This window comes from Zingiber officinale, chromosome 3A, assembly GCF_018446385.1.
Source record: "Zingiber officinale cultivar Zhangliang chromosome 3A, Zo_v1.1, whole genome shotgun sequence".
In the NCBI taxonomy this organism is placed as follows: Eukaryota; Viridiplantae; Streptophyta; class Magnoliopsida; order Zingiberales; family Zingiberaceae; genus Zingiber; species Zingiber officinale.
Window position 1 is genome coordinate 1,453,297 of NC_055990.1, and position 15,349 is coordinate 1,468,645.

A 15,349-nucleotide genomic window follows, 5' to 3' on the forward strand; every position below is an offset into this window, starting at 1 on the left:
TACTTAATGAGACATAAGTCTGAAACTCTAGACAAGTTTAAGAAGTTCTAGAATGAGGTAGAAAATCAACGTGGCAAAAAGATTAAGGTCCTTCGGACTGATCGAGGTGGCGAGTATCTAAGTCAAGAGTTCATTAATTACCTAAAAGAGTGTTGGATAATTTCCCAACTTACACCTCCTAGAATGTCGGAGTGGAACGGTGTTTCGGAAAGGAGAAATCGTATACTCATGGATATGGTTAGATAGATGATGAGTCATGCAAGTCTTCCAATGTCATTTTGGGGCTATGCCATAGAAATAACAACATACACACTTAACCAAGTTTCAACCAAGACATTAGATAAGATTCCTTATAAATTATGATTTGGAAAGAAACCAAATTTATCTTACCTTAAGATATGAGGTTGTAATGCATACGTAAAGAATGAAAATTCTAATAAGCTTGCAGCAAGATTCATAAAATGTACGTTTGTAGGTTATCCCAAGGCTACAATGGGATATTATTTTTATCTCTCATGTGAGTACAAAGTTATTGTTGCTCAATATGCTACTTTCTTAGAAAAGAAATTTATTTCTAAAGAAAATAGTGGGAGTAAAGTAAGTCCCAAAGGGTGCAAATGGATCTTCAAGAAAAAGATTGATATGGATGGGAACATAAGTACCTATAAAGCTAGGCTTGTGGCACAGGATTTCAATCAACGTCAAGGAATTGACTATGATGAAATATTTCCACCTATTGCAATGCTTAAGTCCATTAGAATTTTGCTAACTATAGCAGCTTACAAGGATTATGAAATTTGGCAAATAGATGTTAAAATTGCTTTCCTAAATGGAATGTTACAGGAGGAAGTATATATGGTACAACCTCCCAATTTTATAAAATTCAAGAACACCAATAAATTATGTAAGCTCAAGAAGTTCATTTATAGACTAAAGCAAGTATCTCGGAATTGGAATCTGTGATTTGATGAACCCATTAAAGATTTTTCTTTTGTCAAGAATCCAGAAGAACCTTGCGTTTACAAAAAATTTAGTGGGAGTAATATTACATTTCTAGTGTTGTATGTTGATAGTATACTTCTTATAGGCAATGACATCCCTAGCTTAGAATCTACTAAGACTTGGTTAGGAGAGTGTTTCTCAATGAAAGATCTTGGGGATGTAACCCATGTCTTAGGTATTAGAATATACCGAGATAGATAAAGCAGGTTACTAGAGTTGAGTCAAGGTGCTTACATTGACAAAATACTGAACAAATTTTGTACGCAGGACTCCAAGAGATGATATTTACCAATGTCACATGGTGTGCATCATTCCAAGGCTATGTGTCCAGGAACACAAGAGGAAAGAAGTAGAATGAACAAGATACCTTATGATTAAGTTATAGGATCCATAATGTATGCTATGATATGCACACGACTAGATGTCTCGTATGCATTAAGCATGATGAGTAGATATCAGTCAGATCCTGGAGAGGGTCATTAGACTGCGGTAAAGACTATCCTCAAGTATCTTAGAAGAACAAAGAATATGTTCTTAGATTTCGGAGGAGATGAAGAATTAATCGTCAGAGGATATACTGACACAAGTTTTCAAACAGATCAGGATAATCTGAAATCGCAACAAGGATATGTGTTTTATTTGAATGATGCAATTGTTTGCTGGAAGAGTTCCAAGCAGGAGATAGTTACAGATTCAGCAGCTGAGTCCGAGTACATAGCAGCTTCAGAGGCAGCAAAGGAAGCTGTATGGATCAAAAATTTCATAGCAGAGCTTGAAGTGGTTCCTAGCATTGTTGATCCAGTTGTGTTATATTGTGACAATAATGCGGCGATTGCTCAGGCAAAGGTGCCAAGGTCTCACTAACGATCCAAGCATATGCTGAGGAAGTATCACCTCCTCAGAGAGATTGTTTAGAGGGGTGATGTATGTTGGAACCCCAAGGTTCTTTATGGTGTGATCAACCAAATTAGGTTAAGTTCTGTTATGTTTTGATCCCTGTGTCTAAGTGTGTAGGAGCACAAGAAGTCAAGCGGAAGATGCAGCTAGCAAGAAGGATGGCACGAGAGAGAGCCAACGGGCTCGGTGCGTCTGAGGGACGAGGTGTTGCGGAAAAGTACACAGGTGAACGAGAAGGACGCGCGCAACGGTCTAAGAGACGAGAAGCCGGGGAGGAAGGTTGTTCGAGGAGAAGACCGAAATTGGGTTCGTGTGAACCTTATTTCGGTTGACGAAAATCACCAAGAGAAAGAGCCAAAGGAAGAGAAAAAGAAGCTGAAGCCTTCTGTTGGAAGGCACCTTCACTGTGTATGGAAGGCGCCTTCAAACCTCCATGGAAGGCGCCTTCAAACCTCCATGGAAGGCGCCTTCCTTACGCATGGAATGTGTTGGTGAAGCGGAGACCGACAAGAGGGGGGTGAATTGCTGTAAACAAAAAATAAAACTACCCTCCTCGGATTTCAACTCAGATTAAATGCAGTAGTAAAAAGTAGAGACAGAAAATAGAAACAGAAATAGAAATTTAACCTGGTTACAACCAAGAGGGTTGTTAATCTAGGGCAGTGAAAAGCGCACTAAGAAAATTCTCCTTCTCTGAAGGCGGAGAAGCCTTTTACACTCTAATTGCTCAGAACTACTGCTAGGAATTGCTTACAAATTGATTGCTTGAGTTGTTGTTGAATTCCTAGCTCCAGGGGCCTTTTTATAGCTCCTGGAAAGTCTATCCCGAGGGTCCAAGGCGTCTCCAACAAGGTTCAAGGCGCCTCCAGCTCGGTCAGCGGATAAAACTTTATCCGCACGCAAACGGTCAAAACTGACCTGTTGAAGGCGCCTTCAAGGGTGCCTTCCAGGGCGCCTTCAAGGGCGCCTCCAAGCTGGTAGCTTAATTTCCAGCTTGGTTTCTTCAGCTTCCGACGCTCCTTTCTTTTGGGTGATTGCGACCAATCGGAATAGGGCTCACCCGAACCCAATTCCCGGCCTTCTCCTCGAGCAGCCTTCCGTCCCGGCTTAACGTCCCTCGAATGCCGCTCACGCTCTTCACGTCTACCGGAGTACTTTTCCGCAGCTCTCTCGTCCTTTGGACGCACCGAGCCCATCGACTCCCTTCCCGTGTCGTCCTTCTCGCTAGCTGCGTCTTCCGCTCAACTTCCTGTGTTCCTAAGCTCCTGCAAACTCAGACACAGGGATCAAACACAGCAGGACCTAACCAACTTGGTTGATCACATCAAAACTACCACGGGGTCCAACAATCTCCCCCTTTTTGATGTGCATCAACCCAAGTTCAAGTTAGGGTTAAAAATAGACATAAATAGTAATTTTAAAGAAAAATTACTAAACTAACAAGTTAAGAATAATTTTTGCAATTAGTAAAATTGCAACACTTTTTTTTAAAAAAATTTTAAGTTTTCTCTAACTCCCCCTAAACTTGTACTTTTCTCTCCCCCTTTGATCACAGCAAAAATGGGGTCTTAAAAATTTTCAAGTAAGATTGAAGTTTTTGAAAATTTTCTAAGTTAAAAATGAATTTTTGAAAAAATTTCTAAGTTAAAATGAATTTTCCAAAAAAAAATTCTAAGAAAAAAATCCTAAGTAAATGTTCAAATGTTCCCAAAAAAAATTTCTAAGTCAAGTGAATGAACTTTTAGAATTTTCCAGAAGAAAATTTCTAACCCAAAAAAAAATTAAGTTAGAATTTTTTAAACAAAAATTCTAAGAAATTTTTGTTTATTTTAACAAATATTTGATAAACTTTCAAAGCATTATTTAATTCTTGTTTAATGCTTTTTCAGAAAGTTAATTAAACATTTTCTTTCAATATTTTAGCTTCCAGGTCGTGGCGAGACACTAGGCTTTCTTGGTTATTGGAGCAACAACCACTTCCTTAGACAAAGCTTCCATAAATAATTTCAATGTTTAATTTTCTCACTGTAAGCTTTTAATTTTTGAACAATTAATTAAGTACAGATTTTGGAACCCAATAGAGGTTCCTTCCTACAGGATTATTCAAAAATCTAGGGGGTACATAATTTCTTGGTATTTTCCTAAGTTGACCTTGATGCTTCCTTATATACCAATTTAATTTACCATAAATTCTTAATTTTGAATTTGGAAATTGATTTAAGCATGCAGCAGATTTCAGTTTTTCAATTTCTAATTTTAATTTATCATTTTCTGATTTTACACTATCATACATTTCAAGTGGACATGCTTTTGATAATTCCATTTTTAATTCTTTATTTTCTTTTTCTACTTCGAATAAGTCTTTAGAAAGCGATTTAATAAATCGAAATGACTGAGACGGGGTTAGATTGCGTACCTTACTTGATCTGGTGACGCTCCCCCTTCACTGCTGCTTTCTTCTTCTGATGTTCCTCCCCCTTCATCGATGCTCATCTCTGAGCTTGAGTCTTCTTCCGGTTGATGGTTCGCCAATAGCGCTAACCCTGAGAATTCTTCAATGTCCGACTCAGAGGTTGACGAATCTGACCAAGTAGCCTTCAGATTCTTGTGCTTGGAGGGTTCTGGTTTCTTGTATTTTGGCTTTTCCTTTTCTTTCTCCTTTCTCTTCAGTTTTGGGCAGTCCTCCTTGATGTGCCCTTCTTCGTTGCAGTTATAGCAACGAACCGTCTTCTTCTTTCGATGATGCCTCTGTGATTTAAATTTGTTAGTACTGAAAAACTTATTTAAGCGTCTTACCAGTAGTGCCGCTTCGGATTCGTCGACTGAGGCTTCGGAGTCAGAACCGTTTACTTTTGCCTTTAGAGCTATGTTCTGACTGGTCTTCTCTACTCCATTTGGCTCTGAAACTTGAGATTCGTGAAGTTCAAAAGTCGAAAATAATTGTTCTAACGTACTTACCTCGAGGTCCTTAGAGATGTAGTACGCATCTACTAAGGAGACCCACTCTGGAGTTCTCGGGAAGGCATTGAGCGCGTATCGGATAGAATCCCGGTTGGTTACCTCTTCTCCAAGGTTCGTTAGTTGCGTTATCAGCTCCTTAATTCTCGCTTGAAGTTGCGTTACCTTCTCGCCTTGGTTCATCCGGAGGTTCGTTAACTGGTTCCGGAGGATGTCGCGCTTCACTAGCTTCGCTTCGGAAGTACCTTCGTGAAGCTCCAGGAATTTTTCCCAGAGATCTTTCGCTGAGTCGTAGCTTCTGATCCGATTTACCTCCTGCGGCGGTAGAACGCTGAGTAGGTGGAACTCAGCCTTTCCGTTGGCGACGAAATCTGCTTGCTCCTTTTTCATCCAGGTATTTTCCTCCTTGTCCTTCGGAACTACATAGCCATATTTCATTATTAACAGAATGTCAAATTCGGTTTTAAAAAATACCTCCATTTTGTGCTTCCATGTGGCGAAGTCTCCGTCGAACTTCGGGGGATGGATGTTCGCTCTGGTCATCGTCTTGATCGTAGTGCTTCAGTTGGCGGTTAGTCCTTCTGAGGCGATCAGGATCTGATACCACTTGTTGATGCAACGGAGACCGGCAAGAGAGGGGTGAATTGCTGTAAACAAAAAATAAAACTACCCTCCTCGGATTTCAACTCAGATTAAATGCAGTAGTAAAAAGTAGAGACAGAAAATAGAAACATAAACAGAAATTTAACCTGGTTACAACCAAGAGGGTTGTTAATCCAGGGCAGTGAAAAGCGCACTAAGAAAATTCTCATTCTCTGAAGGCGGAGAAGCCTTTTGCACTCTAATTGCTCAGAACTACTGCTAGGAATTGCTTACAGATTGATTGCTTGAGTTGTTGTTAAATTCCTAGCTCCAGAGGTCTTTTTATAACTCCTGGAAAGTCTATCTCGAGGGTCCAAGGCGCCTCCAACAAGGTTCAAGGCGCCTCCAGCTCGGTCAGCGGATAAAACTTTATCCACACGCAAACGGTCAAAACTGACCTGTTGAAGGCGCCTTCAACAGGGTTGAAGGCGCCTTCAAGGGTGCCTTCCAGGGCGCCTCCAAGCTGGTAGCTTAATTTCCAGCTTGGTTTCTTCAACTTCCGACGCTCCGTTCTTTTGGGTGATTGCGGCCAACCGGAATAGGGCTCACCCGAACCCAATTCTCGGCCTTCTCCTCGAGCAGCCTTCCGTCCCGGCTTAACGTCCCTCGAACGCCGCGCACGCTCTTCACGCCCACCGGAGTACTCTTCCGCAGCTCTCTCGTCCTTCGGACGCACTGAGCCCGTCGGCTCCCTTCCCGTGCCGTCCTTCTCGCTAGCTGCGTCTTCCACTCGACTTCCTGTGTTCCTAAGCTCCTGCACACTCAGACACATGGATCAAACACAACAGGACCTAACCAACTTGATTGATCACATCAAAACTACCACGGGGTCCAACAGAAGGTGCCTTCAACTCATCATGGAAGACACCTTCTATGACTATAGAAGGCGCCTTCGACCAGGCTGATTCGAACCGTTATAGTGGATAAAATTTTATCCACCGACACATCATAGATATATATTTTTTTTTTTGTTAGACTTAATACTATACCCTAATCTATGAACTTTAATTTGAAAAATCCTAAATAACTTAATCGTAAATTTTAAAAAATAAAAAAACATTGCCCCATGCGTATATAGGAAAATTGTATGTTGTGTGTCGCCCCATGCGTGACACACAATGCTACTGAGGGGGAGGTAAGTGGGGGGCCCACCCCTATTGCCACATCGGCCGTCTCATCAGGTGCAACATGCGCAACATAAACTTTTATATATATATATATATATATATATACTAATAAAATTTAATTTTTAAGATTTAAAATTAGATTATATATATGCCCCGTGAATGGCTAACAGTAGGTGCCCATGTGACAGTGTTGTCCGACAGCTGCCACGTAAGAGCTACTCTCAGGGGCACACACCAAATTAAAGGTGAGCAACATATCGATTCTGTATAAATAAATTCCAAGTGTTAGGACTTAATTTGCCTATTAAATAAATTTTATTTATAAGTTGATTTTTAAAATATTAATTCATTTGAGATTGGAATCATGGGTTGCTATTTTAAATTTTTAGATAATTTTGATTCTTTCTGAAAAGTAAAGCCTATTATGCTTGAAAAGTTAAAATTATATATCATCGTGTCTTATTTTTCTAGAGTTATCTAGTATTTTAAACCGATTAAGATTAAGTTTGAAGATGATTGATCCGACTTTATGAAAATATTTATTCTCCATCAAAATAAATAAAAAAAATACTTACGAAGATCCATCTAAATAATTATATTTTTAGATTTATCATTCTACTATAAGGAAATCCCCGTCATGTCTTGGTTATCATGTTTGGAAAATTGAAGGTGAATTCTTTGAATGTGTATTCTTCCTCTAAGATTTTGCCATGTTAGCAATTGAAGGGGTGCGTGGAAAAGCACTTTTCAAGTAGAAACTCGCTACCATCCACAACTGAAAGTTCTACTTCTTTGACATGGTATTTTAAGATTCGAACCGATTATAAAACAGGGGACAAGCCATCGCATAATGGTTGACAATTAAAATGGTATGAATATAAAACTGATTCATTCAAGCTTTATTAACCACAAACAGAGGGATTGGAACGAAGCATGTCATGGACAAACAAACGCTCCCCCTCACACACAACTATTGAATATAATATATATATAAGTATGAAAGTCCTCAAACTTCAAGACAATTGTTCTTCACTCGAATGTCCACCTTTTCTTCATCACCTGCAGCTTGCGATAACTGTACTGAATCCTTGTGCATCGTCTCCACTGCCTTCTCGGCCGTCCCAGTCTTCGCGACGATCGGTAGGGTGCCGTCGTTAGACTTCTCCCCCTTCCTGCCCTTGTACGCTATGTAGAGTACCATTTGCAGTATCCCAAAGATAAATCCCAGCACATTGGGGAGCTGATCGATCGAGCAAGAAATAAACGTAATTAAGTTGCCCAGTAAGTTAATAAATTAATTAATGAAGAGATAAATATAATTACCGCGACGTAGAAGTCTTTGATCAGCAGGCCATATCCGAACCAAACAACTGCACTGATGGTGAGGAAGAATGAGAGCCAGAACGGCATGAACTCCACGCTCTTTGTCCGTATGACGAGCCTCTGAGAATCATCACATGCACGTACGATCGCAATGAGCATAATAGAATAGTAATTAATTAATTAATTAATTAATTGTAGTTATAATTAATTACAATGATACTGAGAGGAGCCACGAAGACGCTGACAGAAAAACACATGCAAATCCAGCCGAGGACTTGCACTCGCTGGGAGCCTCGCGTCAGAAACAGAGTCAGCACCAGGATCAGACCGAACACGCCCAGGTTCACAGACAGAACCAGCTTCGCTGTGTAAATCTGCATTATATGCATATCGCAATTAATTAATTAACTAATTAATTAATTGCATGAGCATCGATATCCATCATCATCACTCCACTTCCAAGTAGTTATATATATACAAATATACCTTCATGGCCTTGGACGCGTAGGCGAAGAAGAGGAGAAGGTAGGCAGTCTCGATGATGCAGCCGACGGTGTTGATGGTGATGAGGAGGTAGGCGTTGGGCTTGAGCAACGCGTAGAAGATCCACAGCGTGGCGGCGAAGAGAGCCACCACGTAAGGCAAGCACGAGAACCCCTCTGTGGATTTCTTCCTGCACACTCTGTAGAACGTCGGCCTGCATTTCATTCGAGCAGCGTGGAAGAAGATCAACAACAATTATATGAAAATTAAAGAGGGAGAATTAATTAATTAAGAATCCTTACAGCGGCGCCAGGTACACCATGAAGGAGATGAGATTACCAAGGATGCCAAAGATGAACGGCAAAGGGTGATCTAACGATAATCCTGCGGCCATCCTCAACTATATCAATTAGCTCAATGAACTAACTCTGAATTAATGCTCGAGATTTGAGAAGCTCGAGAACGAGGAGGAGCCGTTTTATAGCTAGGAGTTTGGGGGAGTGACCGTACTGTTGGATGGGACATGCATGCATGCACTTTAATGTACAGAGCAACGCATTCCCTTCAACGAGACGTACTACAAGCTCCTTCCTTTCCCTTGATCATCCATCTTCGTAATTAATTAATTAATTATCAAGGATGTCAAAGGTTACTTGCCTTCTTTTTTTTTTTTTTTTTGAATCCAGCAGCTGCTTCAGCTGTTTGGACTTGTGCATGTTTCATGTCGAGTTTGGTTTCTGCTGCTCTTTTCAATCCAAATGAATCATGAAAGAGAGAAGTTTTGTTTGTAGCTTGTGTTCTTCTGTGACTTTAATTAGCATCCGTAGAAATAATTGCATGCAAACCATGCAAAATTTTGAGAAATATCTTGAAACTCTTGGCGATCGAGTTTTACACCACCTCGGTTACAATAATCATATTTGATTAACTTTAATATAATTAGGATTTCATATTACTGGTCAAAATAATAAGATTACTGGCTATTTTATTTTTCCGGTAAACCTAACTTTTTTCGTATTGCATGTTAGGCACGAATACAAGTGAATGACAAATTTAAATCAATACACATGCATGATTTATAGTAATGTCAAATCAAATAATTTAAATGATTAGCATATTTCCAATGTGATAGATAGGGCAATCAATTTAATAAAGAGCCTATGGAGTATAATTGGTGGTCAAACATCACAAAAATGGAAGTGAGTATAGATGTGCTTAGTGGAAGGTTGATAGATATGTAAGATATAAATCTATCACTAATTATTGACTTTAATTAAGTTGTCATCATGTTATATATTGCTAGCTTATATATGTTGTGGTAAAATTGACACTTAGATATATCTTTTTTGGTATGAAATTGAATAATTGATATGAATAATACTATTATGTGTGTATTAATTAAAAAAAAAGGATGAACATCAACAATAGATACAACTTATGCACACTCAAAAGTCAACCTTCGAAATATTTATCCATAGTGGGATTCAAATCCTAATCCTAATCCTTTTAGTTATTTCTCTAAGATGGCTTCATCTAGTTATATGGGTTTGGTTGATTTCCATAAATTTAGAAATCATTCTGAAATTGTCATTCTCAAACCTACAATCCAAATACTATCTTTTACTATCATTCTATTCTCTCATTCCCAAATTCATCAACCAAACATCCTTAAATGTTTTACCACTGCGCGCACCACACTCATAAGATCCCAATTGACTGAACAAATTATTGGTTCAATGACGTTCCAATTGGCTGAATGTGATTGCTATTTTGATCATTGCTTTAATGTAATGGGCAAAAGGTTTACTTAGCTAGGTTTATTCAATGTTTTTGATATGTGCATTGATCTGTGTTTTAATTGTTGGGATATGTCGTATTGTATGAATCAATTGTTGTTTTAAACATTCATTTGGTTACTTTGCATCAAATCTATCAATATCACTATGCATTATAGATCCTGATGTCAAAAACATCTAGTTAGGAACCTAGAAGTAAATATCATATGAAGTTTTCCATGATAGGAGAAGATTTTATAGTAGGTTTTGAAGGACTAATTTACCCGGCCGATGAATCAATAGGCCATAGAGTCAACTTGTGAGTATTGATTTATTCATTTGTATTTGTTTAATTTATTGTTGCTATAATATTGGACGATAACAAACACACGAGTAGTCACACATATAACGAGTGTATATTTTTTAGGTTCAAATTCGGCCACAAAAGGAATTTGTCAACTAGTTTTGATGTGGGTTCGACAGATCAATCTTCTAGAAGCCATAATTTTTTATTCGTGACTCAGAATCAAGTTTTGTCAGTGGTCATGGGTGTAAAATTCAAAGATCTACGTTTGTTATGGAAAACTCGTAACCGCCAAGTTTTAAGCCCAAATCCACCGTTTAAGCCCTCTTCTAAGCCTCTAACATATTTTTATTATTTTTGGTACTTTTTTATTTTTATGGTATTTAGAGTATTTTTGATATTTCTAATATGTATGTTGATCATGTTCGAAATTTGAGTCAGACGAAAGTCGGATGAGCTATTGTTGGCGTTGACGAAGAGGCGATTAGGACACCCTTCTCGTACACACCCACAAGAACGGACTCCCACGTGGCGCTGATGGACAACAATAACTGAGCCGGTGGTACTTGAGCTTTGCGCACACTCAGACGAGCACACGGAACGTTAGAGGCCAGAAACCAGGTAAAAAGTCCCCGGAGCAGACCCTCCGACGCTCAAGTCAGGTATTTTTTTCCCAGAAGAACAGTGTACGAAGAAGAAAGAAAAGTAGAAGACAAATGTGAATGTGTGATAGCGTAGTTGTGTAAGGGAGAGGACCTCCCTTTTTACATGACAGTGCGTACCTTTGGAATATGACTGATGTCAGGTAATGTCGGGGTGTCAAGACCTGTCTGATGATGGAGGGCGCATGGTACCCTTTTGTGGACTGGAAGAAGGTTCTATTCGCGGATGACCGCAGACCGTTGAAATATTCCCTGACATACAACAGTTATTCTCTGACAGGAGGTTACGATTCTCTGACCTTGTTGCCGTGTACCTCCTTCTGTCCCGACCGAGTATGAATAGGGGAAGCTCGAGATGGTCGATAGTTGGTCTACTGAGAGGACCATGCCTGGATATAACCAAGCTATGGAAACCCGACCAATCGAAGCAGGTCAGACATCACCCCGATTGTCCACCATGTCTCAGACCTAGGTGTGTCAGATCTGGGGCCCTGGTCTGTGAGAACCCGATCGGGAACCATGTCACTGATGTCGTCAGACGGTCCTACATCTTCTTTCCCTAACTGTTGACTGTCACGTCGCCTTGACTTCTGACTGTCATGTCCCCTTGACTTCTGACTGACACGTCTCCTTGACTTCTGACTGCCACGTCCTCTTGATTTCTTCTGATTGCCACGTCTCTATGTCATGTCCTCTTGACTTATGACTACCCGACTTTATTGGACCCCATCATTATGCACCGTATCACATGGTAAGGATTTGTTTATATCAATGTGATGCTTTATTAATTAGGACTCATGTTAAGAAATTTTCTTTTTTTCTGGTAGGATTTCTTTTCTAGTTTTTTATTAATGTTATTTTTAGTTGAGCCGTCGTCTCCTTGAAACGTGGTGTTTTTCTTTTTCCTAATATTCTTGCTCAAATCAACATAGATTAGAAGATCACTTTCAGTATTCGTGTGCGTGAATCAACGAGTTTGATAGTCACTTCCGATATTCGTGCATAAATCAATAACACTAATAGTTATACGTTGCATCAAGCTCTCGCCTACACATTAGGTAAAACAAAAGTTTCATCTAGTAGCAAACAACTTTGTGATGCCAAACAAGTATGTGTTCTAAAATACCTTGTCAAAGCAAACAACTTAACTACTCTACATAATGACACAACTTTGAGAAATGTACATAACTTATTAATAACGACAATAGAGTAAGCTAAATTAAAACTCTATAAACTTTAATTAATTCATGTTCAATGGCAGGGACAGAGCGGAGCCTACGGAAGGCGGATAGGGCGTTCGGCCCTATATGAAATTCCAGACTCCGTCCATGTTCAATGGTATCTCTTGTATTAGTATGATAGTTTAGCATGTCTAAGATCAAAAACATGATTTGCATGAGAACTCATTTTGTAAGTTACCTCATATTCAGGGGATCTCATGAACATGTGAAAATGAATGTCATTAGTCTTTAATACGTATCGCATAAGAGGATTAGCTATAGGAAACTTTGATGCATATGTGTACATTCTGTTTAAATTAGATTAAATTAATGATTAATGAAATTAAGTGTTAAATTTAATCGTATTCTTAGATCTCAGTCTATTAATAAGATACGTTCGATATATATGTATTATTCCCTCAACCCTAGCTCCATTATTAATTACTTCTGTTTTATTTTTTTTTTAAATGGACATATCAAAGTTTTTCAATCTCGACTTATACAAGGTCAAAGATTCCATTTGCGACTCATGTTTTCATTCCATGTTTCTCATTTTTCGTGGAAGCTAAGGTAAAAAAACAAATTCTTTTAGTTCCTTCATACGGTACAAATTCTTCTAGTTCTTTTAATCAGATTATTTTTAGAATTATAGTCAAATCTGTTGGAGAAATAATATGCTGCAGGAGATATATGAAGTATTAGATGAATTTAAATACTCGAATTAAATTCAATTTACAGTTGAGATGACCTGAGCTGATAATCTCAGGCTGTTAGTAGGGGCTGATTTATACCAAGTGATGAAGGCAGTCTGCACAGTGTTGACAGAGCAAGTAAAGTGGCTGACCAGTCGAGCAGACAAGCAGGTCCGGCTGTCAGAGAGGTTGGTCAGATGGGCAGTAACCGACCGGGCGAGCTGACAAGCCGAGGAGCAAAGAGACAAGTCGGGCGAAGATTTCGAGCGGGAAAAAACTAAGAGGCATCCGATTGCTACCACGGGCACTCTGTCGAGCAGGAGTTCACGACAGAGGAGGGAATGAAAGTGGAGAGCTTTTGCTTGTGATCACAACCTCCTTATATAGGAGCTCAGATCAACGGCAATGTTAAACCGTTTCACAAAATTTCACTTGGACAAATTTTGTCTCGACCGGCCTGGCATTCGACGCGCGCAAGTTTAACAAAATGTTGGTTACGTTGTTCCACTTGAATAAATTGTCCCGACCGGTCTAACATTCGGCACACGCAAGTCATGCCCGCACACGAGTCAACTTGATTTAGTATAATCCGGACCTTGGATTTGTACTATACCCACACATGAGAGAGAGTCTCACCCCATGTATTTGTTCACATCCTCAATGCATGTGAATCAATATAAACCAACCAACATACCATAAAACTCGCAATGTGAGACTAAAATCTCATTCACAATAGAACTTCTATCCTCTTCCACCTCTTTTCCACTACACATATTCAACAAAATCTTAAGAGCTAGATACTTAATTTAAAAAAAAAATGGAACAATAATCATTTTCAAAAGCCTCTCTTTTAACACTCCCTGGGAGGACTGAGAGTGAGAGTACTGCTACTATCAGCAGCTACAGTACAGGCTGAGTGCATCAGCATGAGGTGAGGTTCATGGATCTCCACGTATAGCTAAAGGTCTGGAAAAGGCGATACAGTTTAATATGATAAAGGTGCTAGCTAGCAATCGGCAAATCATTGATATACACTCAGTGGAGGAGGAACTGATTAAATGGGCTATCTATCCACCCCTTTAATTTCATATGATCATATCGTCGTCGTCATCGTCATCTTCTTCTTATCCAAGTCCAACTGGTGAAGGTTCCTTATCCTCCTTTGAGATGATTTGATGATGATGAATGCCAAACCCCACATGAAACGTCCAGATAGGGGAAAAAAAAACTCAGTTCTTGGTCGATGATCAGGCATATTATATCGCAAAAGGTGCAGATGTTGGCCATTAGCGTGGTGCCTGTGATCTCTATCTGGAGTCTGTACTTATCCGGGGCTCTGTTCTCCATCGCCTGCATTAGCATTAGCATTAGCATTAGCATTAGAATTAGCTGGTAAATGGTTGATAAATTAAATATCTCTGTCCAGGTGTGAGGCCACCGAGATCGATCGGTCAATAATTGAACGGGGAGGAAGGAAGGAAGGAACTCTGTCTCGGCCTTTCATTCTTTCTGTCTTCTATTTTTTGTTTTTTCTTAGGCAAAATCAAAAGCTCCTTTTTTTTTTTTGTTTTTTTTAATCATCAAGCGCCGTCTTTTAATTTTTTTTTATAAAAAAAACAAAAAGTCTCACTCCCTCGGCCCCTCGTAAAATTACACTCATATTTGACCGATTTAATTTTTTTTTGACCAACTGAGTTTAAATTTAAATTAAACGATGTTTATATTATAATATTATAAAATCTTAACTGTTGTAATATAGACTTAATATATTTATTTAATGTTTATGTTATAACGGTTAGAGGTGCAAATGAACTGAATTAAAAGAGTAATATAAAATATTGGTATTTGAGTTTGAATTTAAAAAATATATGTGAAATTTAAAAATATAAATAACTTTGACGATTTGAAATAAAATTTGAGTTATTTATTTAAGCAAATTTAATTTGAGCATATTTAATTAAGATTATGTAAAAATAATCCAAATTTCAGTTGTAAACGGTGAATAATCAAATAAAATATTATAATTCAAATTTTACAAAAAAAATTTATTGAATAATATTAAAAACTGTATATCAAGGGTAGATGACGATGATATACTGAAATTATCTTTTAATATATATACTTTTATTTTATTTTATTTTTTTAATTGATTTTAGATATTTAATTTATATCGATTAATTTTGAAAAAGTTGAAATTATAAAAAAAAAATCTCAGTTATCAAAATAAATGGGAAAGTGTTTACTATGAACGATTTATTAGTTCA

At 38.5% G+C, this 15,349-nt stretch overlaps 1 protein-coding gene across 1 annotated transcript; it reads right to left on the reverse strand.

Moving 5' to 3' along the window:
- Nucleotides 1-7,493: 7,493 nt before the first annotated feature.
- LOC122053499 (bidirectional sugar transporter SWEET14-like) lies at nt 7,494-8,872 on the reverse strand. Its single transcript, XM_042615553.1, has 5 exons — nt 8,735-8,872; nt 8,436-8,646; nt 8,162-8,323; nt 7,950-8,069; nt 7,494-7,866 (listed from the first exon to the last, which is right to left on the reverse strand). Exons 1-5 carry the CDS (start codon nt 8,824-8,826, stop codon nt 7,633-7,635), a joined length of 819 nt encoding a protein of 272 aa, XP_042471487.1. The 5' UTR covers nt 8,827-8,872; the 3' UTR covers nt 7,494-7,632.
- Between the last annotated feature and the right edge of the window lie 6,477 nt (nt 8,873-15,349).

Coding starts and splice junctions, on each gene's coding strand:
- LOC122053499 (XM_042615553.1), bottom strand. CDS start 8,826: ATGGCCGCAGGATTATCGTTAGATCACCCTTTGCCGTTCATCTTTGGC. Junction 8,647..8,734: donor ATGGTGTACCTGGCGCCGCT/GTAAGGATTCTT, acceptor AATGAAATGCAG/GCCGACGTTCTACAGAGTGT. Junction 7,867..7,949: donor TCAAAGACTTCTACGTCGCG/GTAATTATATTT, acceptor TCGATCGATCAG/CTCCCCAATGTGCTGGGATT.